This window comes from Numida meleagris, chromosome 4 (assembly GCF_002078875.1).
Source record: "Numida meleagris isolate 19003 breed g44 Domestic line chromosome 4, NumMel1.0, whole genome shotgun sequence".
NCBI classification, from domain to species: domain Eukaryota; kingdom Metazoa; phylum Chordata; class Aves; order Galliformes; family Numididae; genus Numida; species Numida meleagris.
Window position 1 is genome coordinate 25812272 of NC_034412.1, and position 16887 is coordinate 25829158.

Below are 16887 nucleotides of genomic sequence, written 5' to 3' on the forward strand. Positions count from 1 at the left end.
TAGCACAAGCCACAAGGCTTGAGTGAAGGTGGAGTATTTTTCCGCTTGTTTTTATTTTTTGTTATTTTATTGCTCAGTCCATTTGTTGCAGGACAGCTGAGTAGTGGTAACATTTCAAGAGAGTCTTAAATGCTGAATGGATTCAAAGGGAGGATGAGAGTGGAGTGTGGGGATGAAAGTTTTTAGGAAGTTAAATTAATTTGGCACCAAAGTCTTTTGATTATCTAAACCTTTCTTTTACATATAAAATAATTAGTAGTGCAAAAGTTGTTTATTTCATATGAGTTCCACTCTAACAAAATCATTTCAGTTTAATGAATGCAGAGGAATCCAATACACTCATGCATCCTACTTACCCACAGGAAAGCTGGGGAGGGATTTTTTATAAGGGCACGTAGCGACAGAACAAGAGAAAATGGCTTTAAACTGGAAGAGGGTAGATTTAGACTAGATACTAGGAAGAAATTCTTTCCTGTGAGGGCGATGAGAAACGGGAACGGGTTGCCCAGCAAGAGTGTGGATGCCCCTTCCCTGGAAGCACTCAAGGCCAGGCTGGATGGGGCTTTGAGCAACCTGGTCAAGAGGGAGGTGTCCCTGCCTATAGCAGGTGGTTGGAAATAGATCATTTTACAGATCCCTTCCAACCCAAACCACTCCGTGATTCCATGATTCTGTATTTTGAAGAAAAACAGAATATTCTTCTTCATCAGAAGAAGTAACTGTACCTGTTTCTGTATGTCTGGTTTAGCCTCACTTCTGAAATTAAATACAACGAAAATTTCTCTCTGTTCTGAATTGGACAAAAATGTGGTTCATTTTATTTATTTATTTACTTTAGAAAGATGTTTCTTTTGAATATTACATGATTCCAGAAAATTCTTCTCTTTGATTCCCAAATGATGATTTGTGCAGTAACTCATCCCTGAGCTCGTCCTATCCAGCTCTTTAACTGCTGTCAGTAGTTGGTGGTGGCAGAGGCATATCCCATGCCCAGAAGAGGCTGCAGTCAGTGGAAGCTCTAGGCTAGAGAAGGCTGAGTTAAACCTCTTCTAAGCTACTTCTGTAATGAAGCTCTGCAGTTCAATTGCCAGTGTATGCTCAAAGTAGATGGATTCATGAAAAGGAGAAGATCAGGATTAACCTCATGGCAGAAGACAAAAAATATTACCCAATTTTGAATCTGAATTTGGCTTCTAAATATAAGCATTAATTTAGGTTCTCTTCTGCATATTAAAAGTCATTTAATACCATTTATATGATAATAAGTTTGTAAATGTGACCAAGAAGATATTGCAGTAAAAAAAGATAAAACTTGAGTAGTACAGCTGTTACCAAGACTACTATGTAACACGTCTCTTAAGCTTCTAAAAAGACTAAATTCAGTTCTGTAGAAATGGTTTATAGCTGCAAAATTGTACTCTGTAAGCAAATCAAATTTTAACACAAGATAGGAAAATAGAACGAGATGCTTCCCTGGTCTGAATGGAGGACAGTGCAGCTTACACAGAATGATGAGGAGGAGCACATGCTGCACAAACTTAGGGGCTATTGTGGCATTCTTGCCCACCAAACTTTTTCCTCCTGAAAAGTAAATCCCGCATTCATTTTTAATATCTGCTATTACTAGCGGATGCTATAATAGATCCTATTTTGCAAGTAATTTAAAATCATTTTTCACAGCTCTGATGAGTGTTAGGAGAGATTGCTGCTGAGTCAGCAGTTGACATAATCCCTTACTCTTTCTTCACACCAGAGACTACCACACATTCACTTTGAAAACGTTTTAGGCTCCTTAATATTCCTTCTTGGTCTTCTCAATCTCAAGCTAGCTGTTTGAATAAAGTAAACTGAGTCCACACTATCAACATATTTTTGTAAACAATCCTAATCCTAGTTTATTTCTTCTAAAATTGTTTCATGTTTCCGTAGCTGGCTCTGTTTCTAGAGGCATAGTTATTTCCTTTGAAAATGAGTGTGGCACTGCTAGGTCTTGCTTGTCTCTGGGTTGCTCTGGGAACAACTACTGCTGATGGAGTTCTCTGCTCCCTCCCCACTGCTTATTAAAATGTAGGAGTAAACGAATACTGCAGGGGGGCACCAATGCATGCTGTGAGCTAGGGCCACCTGAGCTGAGGGATGTAGGCTCACCGTGCAGCCACCTGCACTTCTCAGTGTGCCTGATGTCAAGAGAAATGCCAGCAATGAAAGCAGGCCCAGCTGTGTAACCTGCAGTTTCTGTGTATAGTCTCCTAGTGTTCAGTTACACACAGCATGCACTCCCTCCCTGATGTTTTTTCTGGTTACTGAAGGTCGAAGTACAGTTAAACCAGGAGGCTTGCTGTCAGGTTTACAAGCAGCTTTCCCCTGCTTAAAGCCACAGAGATGGTGAAGGGTCTCGAGGGCAAGATGTATGAGGAGCAGCTGAGTCCCTTGGTTTGTTCAGCCCAGAGCAGAGGAGGCTGAGGGGAGTCCTCATGGCTGCCTACAGGCAGTGGCCACATCCCCCAAGCCACCGGAGTTCAAGAAGCGTCTGGACAACGCTTTCAGTCATATGGGTTGATTTTTGGATTATCAGGATATTTGGGAAGATGCACATGGAAGAGATGCTGCAAAAAGCAGGATTACTTATCCTGAAAAAGGATAGATGATCATGTATGACTGTCCCAGGGTGTTTATAATGTAAAATAAAGAGATATTTTTCTCTTTCTGACAATAAAACAAGCTAGACGCAATTATTAGGTAGTTCTGTTTCATACTGGCCTCTGATTCATATGCTGTGGCTGGATTAAAAATAGGTCTGCATAATTTTATGACTATTAATTTATAACTAAGTAAACTGAAGTGAGAGGAAACTCCTTGCATGCTTTAGGTGTAAACTGATCTCCTGCTAGGGTTGGGAACACATTTTTCTGCCTCATGCAGTGTTTTGCAACTCCTCAGTTACATTACAAGGATTTTTCACTTTCTGTTTAAGTAGCAATTATTAGCCTGTCCTGAAGCAGGATATTGGATTTGGTGATAAATGGGTTATGCTGGATTGGTAAATTCTGTGTGCTACTGTAGCAGGCAAGAAACCATATGTAGCTGTATCACTGAACAAAAGAAAGAAGTGTTTTCATTTAAATAAGCCTAGGTGGAGCTCCACTCTCCAGTGAGGAGGCAAGGAGGAAAAATGGAGAAGAGAGAATTGACCAAGTGCATGATGCTGCTGTGTATCAGAGGAGGGGTGCTGCCTGCCCTGCTCTATGAGAGTCTTTGTGTGCTTAAAATACCCCTTTAGGAATGTTGTTGCTGTGTTCTAAAATTTGCTTGTGGATACTGTTAGGAAGTTGCTTAACCAGTAGTTTTTTCATCATTGACTCAATCCATAGCCACTTTCAGGATATAAGGTATTGTGCATACAGGAAAAACTACCACTTGAGATACTAGGCTTATATATTATATTTAAAATGCTGCTCCAAAAACAGCGATGAAAACATAGTTATGGATTCAGAGAAGCTGAAGGATGTACGCTGACTATGGTGAACAGTGTGAGTGCAGGTGGCATAAGAAATACCTCAGAAAGCTGACAGTCAGTTTTTAAAAAGGAGGAGTCTTTTTCCCTTCTTACCTGCACTTTTTTATCTGCATGATTGTAGTATATCTTTCTGTATCCTAAGATTGTTATGCAAGTGATTGAGAAAAAAGTCTCATTAGAAATTATACCTGTGTAAATCAGGTTTGTGGCACAGGCTATCTAGGTCTGCATTTTGTAGTTGCTGTATTCCTGAAAGTACTTATTTACACATCTTATCTGTATGACAAGTTTAATGTATACTTAAATGATTTTAGGGTTGCTGTCTGAATATAGAATTATTTTGGTTTAGAACCTGAAGAATATTTGCTAATGCATCTAGTTTGCAATTTCTCATTCTTGCAGAAAAGTTAGTGCCCCTTCTTCCCCATGAGGCAGAAGTTACCTTCATGGTCTGAGGTATTCACACGCTTAAGCTGGAAATACTTGAGTGTTTACCAGTGCACATAAATGCCAGTCACCATGATTTATTTTCAAACTGTGTTTGTGTGCCAATGCACTGCTCATTTTGGAAAGGATGTGTATTCAGCAGTACTTAGTCTATGAATTAGCGCTGAAATAAGAGATGAATTATTTTTTTCTGTAACACACTCCTTTGTTTCTGAGGGACAAAAGCTACTACACTACTAGGTGCCTCAGCTGATCTCTCAGGTTTTCAGCTGGTCCGCAGAAAATGGAAACATGTTTTCTGCTGGATAGGAGAGAATGGTTACGCAACAGGTGTTTTCTCCAAATCAGACAACAACTGTGCATCCTTTCATTTCTGTGAAAAGTGTTCAGCTGTTCGATGAGTAGCATTTTGGGGTTTAAACTGTCTCATTTTTTCCTTTTGCTTGCAGTGCATAGTGTATATCAACAGTGTATAGTCATTATCAAAGCAGTTTACAGTGAGTGATGGGGAAGAGAACTACAGACTAAGGATTAAACATTTTTTTTAAAACATATCCTAAATAGCAAGATAGAAGTACAGAAGTAGTTGTGCAGTTCTGTTAGAAGCCTCAGGCTGTTATTAATCAGTATGAGCGAAGATGAAACAGAGAGAGCCATGGCAACTATATAACATTTGTGAATGAATATGTATTTCCATAAGGCATCTCCTAATCTACAGTACCGCATATTCTATAATAGATGTATTCAGTGTAGGCTGGCACAGAAACTACAATCCATATTTGGGAAATGGAAGTTAGATATGTTCTCTGTTTATACCTTGAGTATCTTTATTTCATGAAAAATGTAGACGTGGCAAGATACTTGTTGTTTTATATAATATACTCATTTGCTGTATTGGCTAAAAGTGAAGTTTATTGCTGGAAGTGATGTTTGTGTATAATTAAACATCATTTTCTGAGTACGAAAAACTGTCCTCATCACTTTATTTATATGGGTTATTTCTGAGTATGCTATTTCTTAACAGTGACTGTTAAAACACAGTATGTGTAGGATCAGCAGATTCAGTTACAGCTATTCATTTTTGCATCAAATTGTTGCCATTTTGTCGTTGTCTCTCTTTACATTAAAACATCGAGCATGACAGAAATTGTAAGCTGCTACGTGGAACAAGATTCATTTCTCAACTGTTGGCTCATCTGCTATCCTCTTTGATGGCTCTGATAAGTTTTCCCGAAGAGGCTCAGGGAAACTGCCAGCGCCATGCACCTCAGCAACTGGACTCAGTTGACTCCAGGTGCCTTTCATTTTTTTAGCAGACTTCCTTTTGAAAAGGCATTATCAAGAGGAAATATTTAAAATATTTTAAATTTTATACCTGGTAGTCTTTGAAAAACAGGTTTCTTCCAATACCCTGTCTTTACTGTCATTCAAAGTAGCAGCCAGTAGAAAGTTTCTGTTCATGTTGAATGAAATCAGTTTTATTGAAGATTTATAGAATCTTAGAATGTATCATACAATGGCTTGGGTTGGAAGGTCCTTCGGTTGGGCAGGGACACCTTCCACTAGGTCAGGTTGCCCATGGCCTCATCCAGTCTGGTCTTGAACATCTTCAGGGTTCGCCATCTCCACAGCTTCTCTGGACAACCTGTTCAGTTCCTCACCACAGTCTGAGTAAAAAATTTCTTCCTAACATCTAGCCTAAATCTTCCCTCTTTTAGTTTAAAACCATTCCCTCTGTTGAGTATTTTCTGGTGCTGCTCACAGGGTCAAGACTTCAGCCAAGGTGCCCTTTCCCTTCCTTCCTTCCAGGAAACTTTGCTTTCTGTCTCATTGGAGGGTGTTTTTCCCTACCTCTGGTGGCAGGTTGAGTTACTAATAGCAAAGTTGTACAGATGTGCAATGTTCAAGGTCTGTGATGTCAGGAACATTTTATCTACTTGTTAGTAGTTGGCTTAACTGATGGGCCAGTCTTTCCCAGTCTGAGGTTCAGGTGGATATAGTTTACTGGCAATAAATACAAAATACTGTAAAATAAATAAATGCATTTGAAAGGCGAAGGAATTCAGTAGCTATTCTGAAGCTTGCAAGCTTGTGTAACAGTTGTACTGCTTGGCAACACTAGAGGAGAAAAGTTACCAAAACTAAGATTTCATCTTACACAACTTGAAAAATAGCGTGCATGTACCTGCAATTTCATTCTTACCTACTACTTAATTTCTTTTAGTATTTTGATTTTAATTTCACATGGTGTCTTCTTCCTCTGTGCATCAGTCTTTGAGGAACATTTCCTTTAGTCTTCATGGGAGGGGCAGTACAGGTGACAGAAAAGAAGTTCTCCTGTTGAATTAACGGCACAGTGTGTGCTCTTCTTCCTACAGCTGTACTGCTGCAGTAGTAGGTTTGTAGTTTGCCTGAAATGCACTTTTATTTCTCTGAATCACAGTGCCACTATCCTTCTATGCTTTGTTCCTTCTTGAGGTCCTTCCATTTTCTCTCCATTCTTCATCATTAACTTTGCATTCTCCATGTCTCATCCTGTGATTTTTGCTGGAGGCTACACAATGCCTTGACCTATGGACAATAACAAGGCTACTTAAACAGATTTGTTCTGCCATCAGGTGCCATGGATTTGAGTGCCTCTGTTGTGCTCCAGTATTCCCTTTTCCACACAGATAAATGTGAATTTTCCCACTGAAGTGTTGCTGGAGATTTCTGTTGATAGGGGAAGGTTTCCAAAATTTATTACAAGTGAGGCACACAACTTTGAAAGAAAATGTCTTCAAGCTAAATGCTTGGCCGCTCTTGCCTCTCTAAATATAGTGTTTATTTCACAAAGAACAATATGATTACTTGCAGCTGTGATTTAAGTGATCTAAGAGGTGAAGAGCACATGAGATATTGCCAGTACCTTGACACTTCTGTATGTAGAACAATACAGTTTAACTTGAATGATGGAAACTAAAGTTTTATTCCATAGGAACTTCAAATATTTCAGAAGAAAAAATGAAAATGATTTTAAATATTGACAGAAGATGGAGAGGAAACTTTCCTTTTGAAATTTTGTTTAGGAAAAGAGCACAATGATATTTTCAGGATGACAGTCTTAGTAACTTCCACTGTTTCCTAAATGAAGGTGCCCAAATATAAACCATCTACATTCTATTCAATAACATTTTGTCTAGTGAACTGCCAGAGGACCTTCAGTGCTTATGGTCCAAGTCTGAGGTAGGTATTTTGGTGTGCTGTTCCAGCACAGGGAAAACCTTGAAATTCCTTATGCTTTTCAACAAAATGGAATAGAAATACTGTAGCATCCCACAGGGAAGAAGTGTCAGGGGTTGCTTCAATTTCGTATCACTTCATAGAAAAAAAAAATGAAGTCAACACTGATCAGAGCAGAGAAGGAAGAATTCATTTCACTTTTCTCTTGGTGAGTGTGCTGGCTTTCTGTCTAGCACACATCTATATCAGATGGAAAGAACCAGTGTCACCAATATGACAAAATATTTTACCATGCGGATTTCTACTCCTTACATTCATTGATACATTTGTGGGATTCCGAAGGCAGAGGGAAGCCACACGAAGGTCACAAAACCGTAAGCCAAGGTAAACAGCCTGTCAGAAAATATTTAGCAAATGATGGTGTAAACCACAGAAAAATTGAGAAAGGAGAGGAAAACACATTCCCTTAGAGAATACATTTCCTGGTTTGAAAGGTATTGAAGTTCGGAGTCCCTTACATTACCTCTTTGTCCTTTTCAAATAAATTGCCTTTGTTCAGGTTGTTAATGCAATTCAGAGTCCTGGGCACCTAGCCATAGGGAAGAGGAATACATATTCTGCAAGTTATATATGGGAAGGCACAGTGGAAAATGGCAAATGCATCTTTCATCCCTGGATAAGAGATGAGACTACCTCTTAGTCAGAACTTTTGATAATATTCGAATAAAGTATTGAATATGCATATACATGAATGCTTCTTTAGTCATTGTGCCATACAGGATTGCGTTTTCTGGCTTGTACACTGCAGAAAAAGGATTATTTGGTTCAATGTGCATTTTAACTTTTTTTTTTTTTTAACTCCATTGCAGATAGAAAATAGTTTCTGTTTCTCAATTCTTGGTTATTTATCCTAGTTTTCTTGATTTGCAAGGAAAAGCTTCCCTTGCTGGGAAATTAGGTGGCTGTGATATTGTCCCTGCTGTTTTTTAGCCCTGTGACAAGAAGCATCAGAATTTTGCAATGCAGTCTTGTAAATGCTAAAGCATCTGAACCAGTTTGTTTTGTTGTGTTTTGCAGCAAGTTATTTTCAGTCAACATGCCCAGGAAATGTGTGCGGGGCTTTTTTCGGTTGATGGAGACTTAATTTCTTCGAATAATTCTTTTTCCTTCTACCTTTATCTCAGCTAATAAAATTAATTAGAATTTATTTTAAGAGTCCAGGTTTAAACTGTGCAATTTGTTTCACTTTTACTTCAGGGGTACAATGAAAACAAAGATGCAATAGAAAGTGCTGTGTAAGTCATGGTAGAAGCACTAATGCCTATACTATATTTGACCCTCTACAAACATCTGAAGTTGAAGTTGTTAAAATAATGATTGACTTATTAACTCTTTACAAATCAGAAAAATAGATAATAATTGTCTTGCTAGAGAAATAAAAAGGTGGAAATTGGAAATTTTGTAATCCAATCACTGTTGAAATGCACCACACACCACCTCACTGCACTCACATTCACATTCATCTAGTGTTGATGAATGTCAGTGGGTGCTATTTTTTCCACATGGAGGAATTTAGGGCCACACCTTTGCTTCATCTACACTTCCATGTCAGACGCCATTTTGTCAGACTGCCCCTCCGCTGCCATCTGTCACATGGCAACAACATATAATGGAATATTGTTGGTGAGGCTCAGCCTCTACTGCCTTACCACCAACATCTACCTCTGATGTTGTGAGCCAGCAGAATAAAATAAGAGGCATTACTTTCAGAGCAACCCTTGTGTGATAAAATTCAGTGCTCAAAATCAATTTGGTAAATATGGTGCACCCCGAAGTCTTACTGCAATTAATGTACACATCGTCTTTGTAATAAGTTGTAAACCTGACCATAAAATCAAGGCAGTTATGAATCAGTTAAAGGAATTAGTGTTTCACTGGAAAAAAAGATGGTGATGAAGTAATTAGTATTGTAAGTTCAACAAAGATTTAAAACTATGGGACGAAGTAGTAATGTGTTTTGAACATAGTTAATGAGCATGTTCATTGCATTCATTTCTAATTGAGTGGAAAAAATACTGGTCCTTTAAATTGAGATAATAAATGTGCAAGTCAGCCTTGCACAAACATGCAACACCAGAATTTATTACCTGCTGTCTAACTAGGAAACTGGGAGTCATTATAAAGATTAGATTTACTGAAAAAAAAAATGGAGAGAAAGCTTCAGTAGAAAATGTTGGAGGTAATAATTTTCACATTAAATTTTTCTTGGCAGAGTGAGAGTGAGTTTTCCTTTTTAAAATACGGTTATTTGCTGTCATCAGAGCTAGTAGGACTGTATGTACCCTTGAAAAAGATTCAATAATATTTACCAACTTAGATTTCTATGAGAAATACATTTAGTTTATAGCCAGAGCTGTAAGAGAGCAGAAGAGTCTCCAAAATGTTGAAACTTTCCCAGAGGTGTGTTCAGTCTGGGCTTAGGAGAGCAGAGGTGCTGTGGTCGTGTAGCAGAGCAGTGGCTGGGGTAGCAGTGCCCCGAGGGTTGCACTCCTACATTTCTGAACCCAGGAGCATTGCTGCTCACAGGTTTTCAAGCTCTACAGCAGGGGAAAAGTGACAAAAATTCCTACTGTTTATTCTGTCAGCAGGCAGCTGGGGAACTGACATGAAACAGGTTAAAATATTAAAACCAGACATGCCTTCTAGAGCAGCAGTTTTCAATGTTTTTATGACTTGAGAACTCCCTAAACATTCTCCAGTGGAAGCGAGGACCTTTGTGTGGCTTATTAAAGCTTATGGATGACAACTGATGGGCATTTCTTAGTTACCTTTCATGGACCTATTTGAAGTTGTTCACAGATCCCCACGGATACCCAGACCACACGTTAAAAACCAGTGAAACTAAATCAAACCTTTTATGTTCTGTTCTTTCAAAGCTCCCAACTCATATATCTCCTGTCAGTATTACCAACATATCAGGTTCTTTGTGACACATGGTACATTTAGGTTTTTGCTTAACAAGTGTCTCACTGAGATATGCATAAGCTCTCAATGTGCTTCCAAGTTCCCTAAACCACCTTAACCTTCTGGAGCTTACTCATCGCTGGTATTATAAGAGAGCAAGATTTCATTACCAAAAGCCACTGAACTTTCACTGGCAACATGCAATATATTTCTAATGATACTGCAATATAAATTACTGTGCCACACATAAGTAATTCCAGTTTTTTTTCTCTGACTTCTTTCTGCCCCATCCTGCGTATTGTAATTGTTCCCCATAAAAGAAACAGGCAAAATCATATACATGGTCTATTCAAAATGCTAACTCTGCTCTTATTTTTTTAACCTCACTGCATTATTTTATTATGTATTTAAGTCAGTAGGAAGTTGGAGGCTTCTTTTAAAAGAGCTAACTTCGGTAGTATAATTTTAGCATTTTAAAATTATAAAAATATAATGAAAAATTGAAGTTTATGGATTAAAATAGGACATTTGTAGAAATTTATCAGTAAATAAAAATGTACTTTTCTTTTCTGTTCAGGTATGACTTTGTAGAAGTTGAAGAACCTAGTGATGGCACTGTTTTAGGGCGCTGGTGTGGTTCCAGTAGCGTGCCAAGCAGACAAATCTCCAGAGGAAACCAGATCAGAATAAGATTTGTATCTGATGAATATTTTCCTTCTCAACCTGGATTCTGCATCCATTATACACTTCTTGTGCCAGTAAGTAACATGTTTCAGGAACATTTCAGGAAAATAACATTTTTGAAGTGGTAGCTCAAAGGAATCTTTACATAGTTTAGGGTTAATTACTGTTTATTTCTTAGTAATAACAATAATGAATAATTTGTCTTGCAGAATTGTACATTTTGTTTTTGCTCTTTAACTAACAGAGTGTTCTTGTGGTTGATCTTGGATGGCTTTGGACTGGGAAGTTGCAGGCTCAGTTGTTTATATGGAAACTCGAATAAAATGATTGCATTCCTATTACGGTGCTGTGAAAAAGCAACTTTTTCTTGCTTTGAGATAAACAAATTCAGCTTAAGAATCAGCTGTGTGACATGTAAAGAGCATTTAGTAGTTACAAATGAGACTGAAGAAATTTATGTTCTTCTTAGTCAGCTACTCCATACAGCGCCGGATGATTATATCTAGTTCAAAAACAAAAAGTTCTTATTCTTCTGAATTGTTTTATTATTGTGACAAAGCAGATGATGCGTGATACTCAATTTTCTCTGCATTTTTCCTGGAAAATGTACTTTAGACTTCTCTTAATGTTGTTTAACACTTGTAACTCACAGGTACTAAGCACTAATTGTTGTCTGAAGTATGACTGCTTTCACCGTTAACAGATTTCTATTATGTTTTTTCAACAAGATCTGTGGTAGCAAAACAACGTTTATAAGTTTTTAGGGATGAGATAATGTTCTGAAATTCAGGATTGAACGGAACAGGAGTTGATTTGTTTTAGAATAGACATTCTGTATTTAAAGAGAGTAAGGAATATTTTTGTTGCAACCTTTATAATTCACTTTGTGAATCTCCTAAGTCATCCTGTGGTTTGTGGTATTTGGTTAGTGGAAAACATTTGCAATCTCAATAAAAAATTGATCAAAAGAATCCATGTTGTAACCCCACTGACATGCAGTTCACCCGATGCATTTGGCTTGCTTAACTTCTTTTGCCGTTTTTGCCTGTTGTCCTCCTTCACAAAACTTGAGTTACTGGGAAGAATCGAAGAATAATTCTGTGCATCTTTTACCAACACCTCATCTCCTATCTGATATGTTTAGTATACTGGTAGTGATGTCAGTGAAGTGCAGTATTGTATATATACATGCTGTTTCCCGTTGTACGTCTGTCAGTATTTGTAAATATTTAGGCCTAATTAATATTTCTAAAATGATTAAGGGCAAGTCTGTTTGACTCTTTTGTAAGTTAGATAAATGAATTCTTGAAATCAAATAATATGTCAGTCAGTCTCCAAACCATCTTGGAATATGGCCAGGTTTAAACTTTTTATACCAGCGGGCAGAAAGTAATGAGTATGTCTACTTTTAGAAAACAGTAAAAGAAAATCCCTAAATAGATGTTGTGTGAGCTGATGCCAGATTTCATTGCAGTTGCTCTAGTATTACATCCTACCTGCTACATGTCTATCTTGTTTGATCAAATATTTCTGGAATGGTTTAAACAAATGCACCTAAAACTACCAGAGTATACATATAATTATCTTCATGTGATGCTGGACTCGGTTTATTCCTTTATACTTGATGGGGAAAACTTTTAAATTGTCAACACTTGCAAAATAAATTGTTAATTTTCAGAATAGTTAAATCACTAACCATGAACATTTATTAAGTAGACAAAACCAGATACTCCTGACATTGTATTATGCCTTCTTTTAGTCCTTCTTTTCCTCCATTAATAAAGTTTATACACCTAAGTATACATACAAACTGTTACAGAAAACGAGATATTTTATCTGTCATGTATGTAATAGGAAAGAGCAATCCCCATCATGTCACAGATGACATGACGCAGAGCTAGCTTCAAAATGCATGGTATAACAACGGTTCAAAGGTTTGTGAGAATTACTTTCCAAACCTCTAATGGAGAGATTTTTCATTAAAAAAAAATCCATTTTAATAAGCCATGGGAAATACAGTTTCACATTTCAGATTGCATAATCAACTGTATAGACTGTAAATGCAATCCTTATTGATAAGTTGCAGGATTAGACCGCTCCTGGTTTTCCAGCAATAGAAAACTGAAGGCTCTCTCTCTCTCTCTCTCTCTCTCTCTTTATTCATTTATACATATATATGTAATGCTATGTCATCCTACATTTCAAGATAAGTTAAAATTTACAGCTTCCCCCAGTCATGTGAAAGGTGTCAGCTACAGGAATGAGTGTAATTTTTCAATGACTCTTGCAAAAACATCACTGATTTGCTTAGTGATTCACTTTTATGAATTGGTCCTAAACAGTTAATTTTTTTTTTCATTTTTTAAGAAAAGGGGGAGGGGGAGATGCCTGGTAGACTAGCAATGAGAGATTGTTTGGGGAGAAATGAAGCAAAACTGAAATAAAACAGTGCAAGCTTGTTTCTGTATTTAGAGGCCACACACAGAGAAGGGAACTGGACACATTTTCAGGTCTTTTAAAGAGCAAGAGAAATAGCTTTGTTTAAACCTCCTGTAATTTGTTGTATATATATTTTTTAACTTGATATATTATATTTCAAACTAACTTTTCCTATGATTAATAAGTAGAGAGAGAATGGCTATTGATCTGATTACCTTACTTCTAGGATTTAGCCACTCAAAAGTACTACCAGCAGTTCCAATGGCATTCCACACAGCGTAGCTTTACATTTAACACAGGGTTACAAGGCACTGCTTAAAAGCGGTGGGTATACTGTATACAAGCAGAATGTTTTCTGAGACAATCACACAGCTTTTCTTGAGGATCTAGATAGTTGCTGTTTAATTATTTTATTTTCTTCCATTTAAAATTGCATACCATGGGTACATTTTAGGAGAACGTTCTCTAATTTTGGTTTGACTTTTTTTTTTAACTCTGTTCTTTTTTGCAAGTTAATTGGAGCACCGTAAAGTGCAAGGAAGTGTTGAAAAAGCTTATTTTTGCTAAGAAAATTTAGCTTGTGTTATTTCAGAATTTTCCTGCTATTTTCAGCACAATTGTTATTAGGCACTCTTTTCATGCTATGCCCTGTCACTTAGTCAGTGCTTTCTGGTGAGCTGCATTATTCACTAAGTGCTGTTTAGTGGTTGTTCTGCATTTTGACTATTCAGCTATGCGTTTATTAAAAGTCATGCATTTGGCAGCATTATATAATCCAAAACCACCTAGAAATATACTGCAAAAAACGATCCATATTTCATTTCTTTTCCCCTCCTTCTCACTTGCCCCCACTTACAGATCTAATCCATAGAGTAGCCATATGCAACTGAGGGAAACCTATGAACTCCTAAAATATGTGTTTGAGCTTCAGTCTTCCTAGTGACTTGTTTAGTTTAAATTAAGTCAGTTACAAGTTTGGCATAGAAAACTTGATGTAATAAAGCCCATTGTTACTTGGGGGAGCGGGTGAATGGGATACTTGATGCCTGAGGTGCCATTAAGGAATGCATGACTGATTGCCAAAGTAGTTATTAATTTTCAGGGCACTCAGAACAAAGCAGCTCCAGTTAAAGTCGAAGCTGGGGGTGACTATATTCCCCTTCCTTTTTGGCATATGGCAGCATGTCATTTGTCATGGAAGATCATGCCAAAAATCTTTGCTAAGAACAGACTTAACCCTCTTCTCTGCAAGTGAAGACAAATAGCAAAATCTAAAAGGAGTCCTAAAAGACTGACCTGGTTTAAAAGTGACTTGGCAGGTGTTTCATGATTTTGGTGCAGTACCTGTAAGGCTACCTGGGTTTAAATCCAAAAGAGATTATTTTCTTTTGATGGAGAGATGATGTTAGTAATACTCTTGCTGGTAACTGTAAGGAAATGTTAACTTGCTGTTAACTTCAGGAACGAGGACTGATATTCCTCAGATAATCTGTTTAAGGCCATCTGATAATTGTTACTTTATTTCATCCAAATCAGCTAAGCTTTGCTTTTTTGGGGGTGAGCACGTTAATTTTGTTTGTGGAATCTTTTTAAATTCAGAATGTTTAATGAGAAAATGCTAATAAAATGTAAATAGTTGTAGAAAAATACATGCTAATAAGAGAAAAAGGAAAGCTCTTACCTGGCTTTCCCTTCCATCCATTTCAGGGATGTCACATGTGTATGCATCACACACATCAGGACCAAAGACCAAGGGAGGCCTAATTTTGGCTGCAGTAACTGAAAACCAATCCTGAAACGTCACAAAGGACATTGCTGATCTCCTAAACAAAGGTGATAGAAAGGCATTAGCTCAAGAAGTAATCAAAAGCATTTGGAAAAGAAACAATATGATGTTAGGGTTTTTTTTGAGCCAGAGCCAAGGTTGTATGAAGCAGCAGGAGAGTATATGAGTGTGATGTAGCACTTTGGATGGCTACATGAGAAGAAAACGGACTGTGAAAATCCTTCATATGTTCAGAAAGACTCTTAAACAAAAACTCTGTGTTCAGAGTTTCCACTGACTGTGCTGGGTGAAACCTAAGCTCAAGTGAATCAACAAAATCCTAAAGATGCTCAAGCATGTAAATTCTGTAATTCAGTTTTTGTATGTGGCAAAGAATGATGCATTGCAAGTCAGAGAGGTTTTTGGACTAAGTTTTTCCTTGGGGATTTCATTTTGCATTAGATCTAAGCTGAGGACTGAAGAGAAATTCCCTTTAAATTCTTTACTTATGATATGAAAGATTACCCACGAATACATAGATAGGAGGGACATGCTTCAGGGTTAGTTCTTGTAAATCAAAAAACTACAGAGAGTACAAAAATGAGAATGACCGTTATCCATGGGGCTACGATGAAAGGAAAATTGTCTTTTATCAGTTGGTAGTAATGGAAAAAAGCATTTAATGCATTATGTGTGCAGGCATGTGAATTTGAAAATGTGTTATTTGGCAGAGTTAGGAGTAAGGCTAAGTTTCTGTACCTTTCACCATTTCTCAAGTGTTGGGATGTCTTAAACCAAAGGTTGTCTACCCCAGGAATCTCTTACCAGTGGTGGTCATAAATGGATGATTAGGAAGCACTAAGAAGAGAGCAAGTGGATGTGATTCCTCATCCCTCCTATTCTGCCCTACTTGTAAGCTATTTTCTGCAGAAGGGAGGAAATTCCCAGAACCTGTGTACCTTATCTATTTAGTAATCTGTAACTGACCTTCCTTGCAAATAATTGTCCAGTTTCACCTTGAACCCAGGCAAGATTCATGCCTTCACAACATCCTTTGATAAAAAGTCTTACAGATCTATCATATGTTTACATGAAGAACCACTTCCTTTTGCTTGTTGAGCCATGCTACCAGCAGCTTCATGCTTCAAATACTGGTTCCATGTAATTGTAGCTGTTGGATGTTACCTCAAAATAAATATTCCACACTGATTTCTAGCTGTTCCTTTAAAATTTTTCTGTAATCATGGTTCAGATTTATTTGTTCATTTTTATTGGTCATATCTATTCTAAAGAGTGCGTTCTCTATCATCCACAATTTTTTCATTAATAAAAAAAAATTGTTTAATAAGCTACTTTTAAAAGCCAAACCAGAACACTTTCCTCCCAGATTCCCTCTAGCTTCTTTTTTTCTCTTTTTTTTTTTTTCCAAGAGTACTTTCATCTTTATTTTTTCTGTTTCAAGCATTACATAACTGTCTAGTTGACTGTCCCTTTTCCAGTTTCCAAGATCAGCATGTTATTCACACCTTTTTGAGAAAGCATGCTGATGACTCCTCTACAAATCCCAAAGCACGATGACTCTATCCCATACTCAAAGTAATCCCCTGTGTAACTGGCATGGCCCTAGCTTTTTTGTGGTTTCAAATACTGAGATGTTTTTCTTCATGTGCTTGCTAGTCGAAAAAAAGGTAAGCAAATGTACATTTGATACTAGGTTTCAGGCAGCACCATAAGTTTCAATTTTGCTATTTTAGCTTCATTCGTGTCATGTCTCTATGGATTCTAATAGCTATGCCTCAGTCCTATCCATTGCCTCATCCCAACAAAACAGGCAAAACAACAAAACTTT

The 16887-nt window shown here is 37.4% G+C and overlaps 1 protein-coding gene across 1 annotated transcript in view; it reads left to right on the plus strand.

The window, feature by feature from the left end:
- PDGFC (platelet derived growth factor C) overlaps nt 1–16887 on the plus strand; it is a 119126-nt gene that overhangs the window by 77059 nt on the left and 25180 nt on the right. The window contains exon 4 of the mRNA XM_021393412.1: nt 10728–10908. Coding sequence (XP_021249087.1) covers nt 10728–10908 — 181 coding nt within the window. The remainder of the gene's footprint in view (nt 1–10727; nt 10909–16887) is intronic.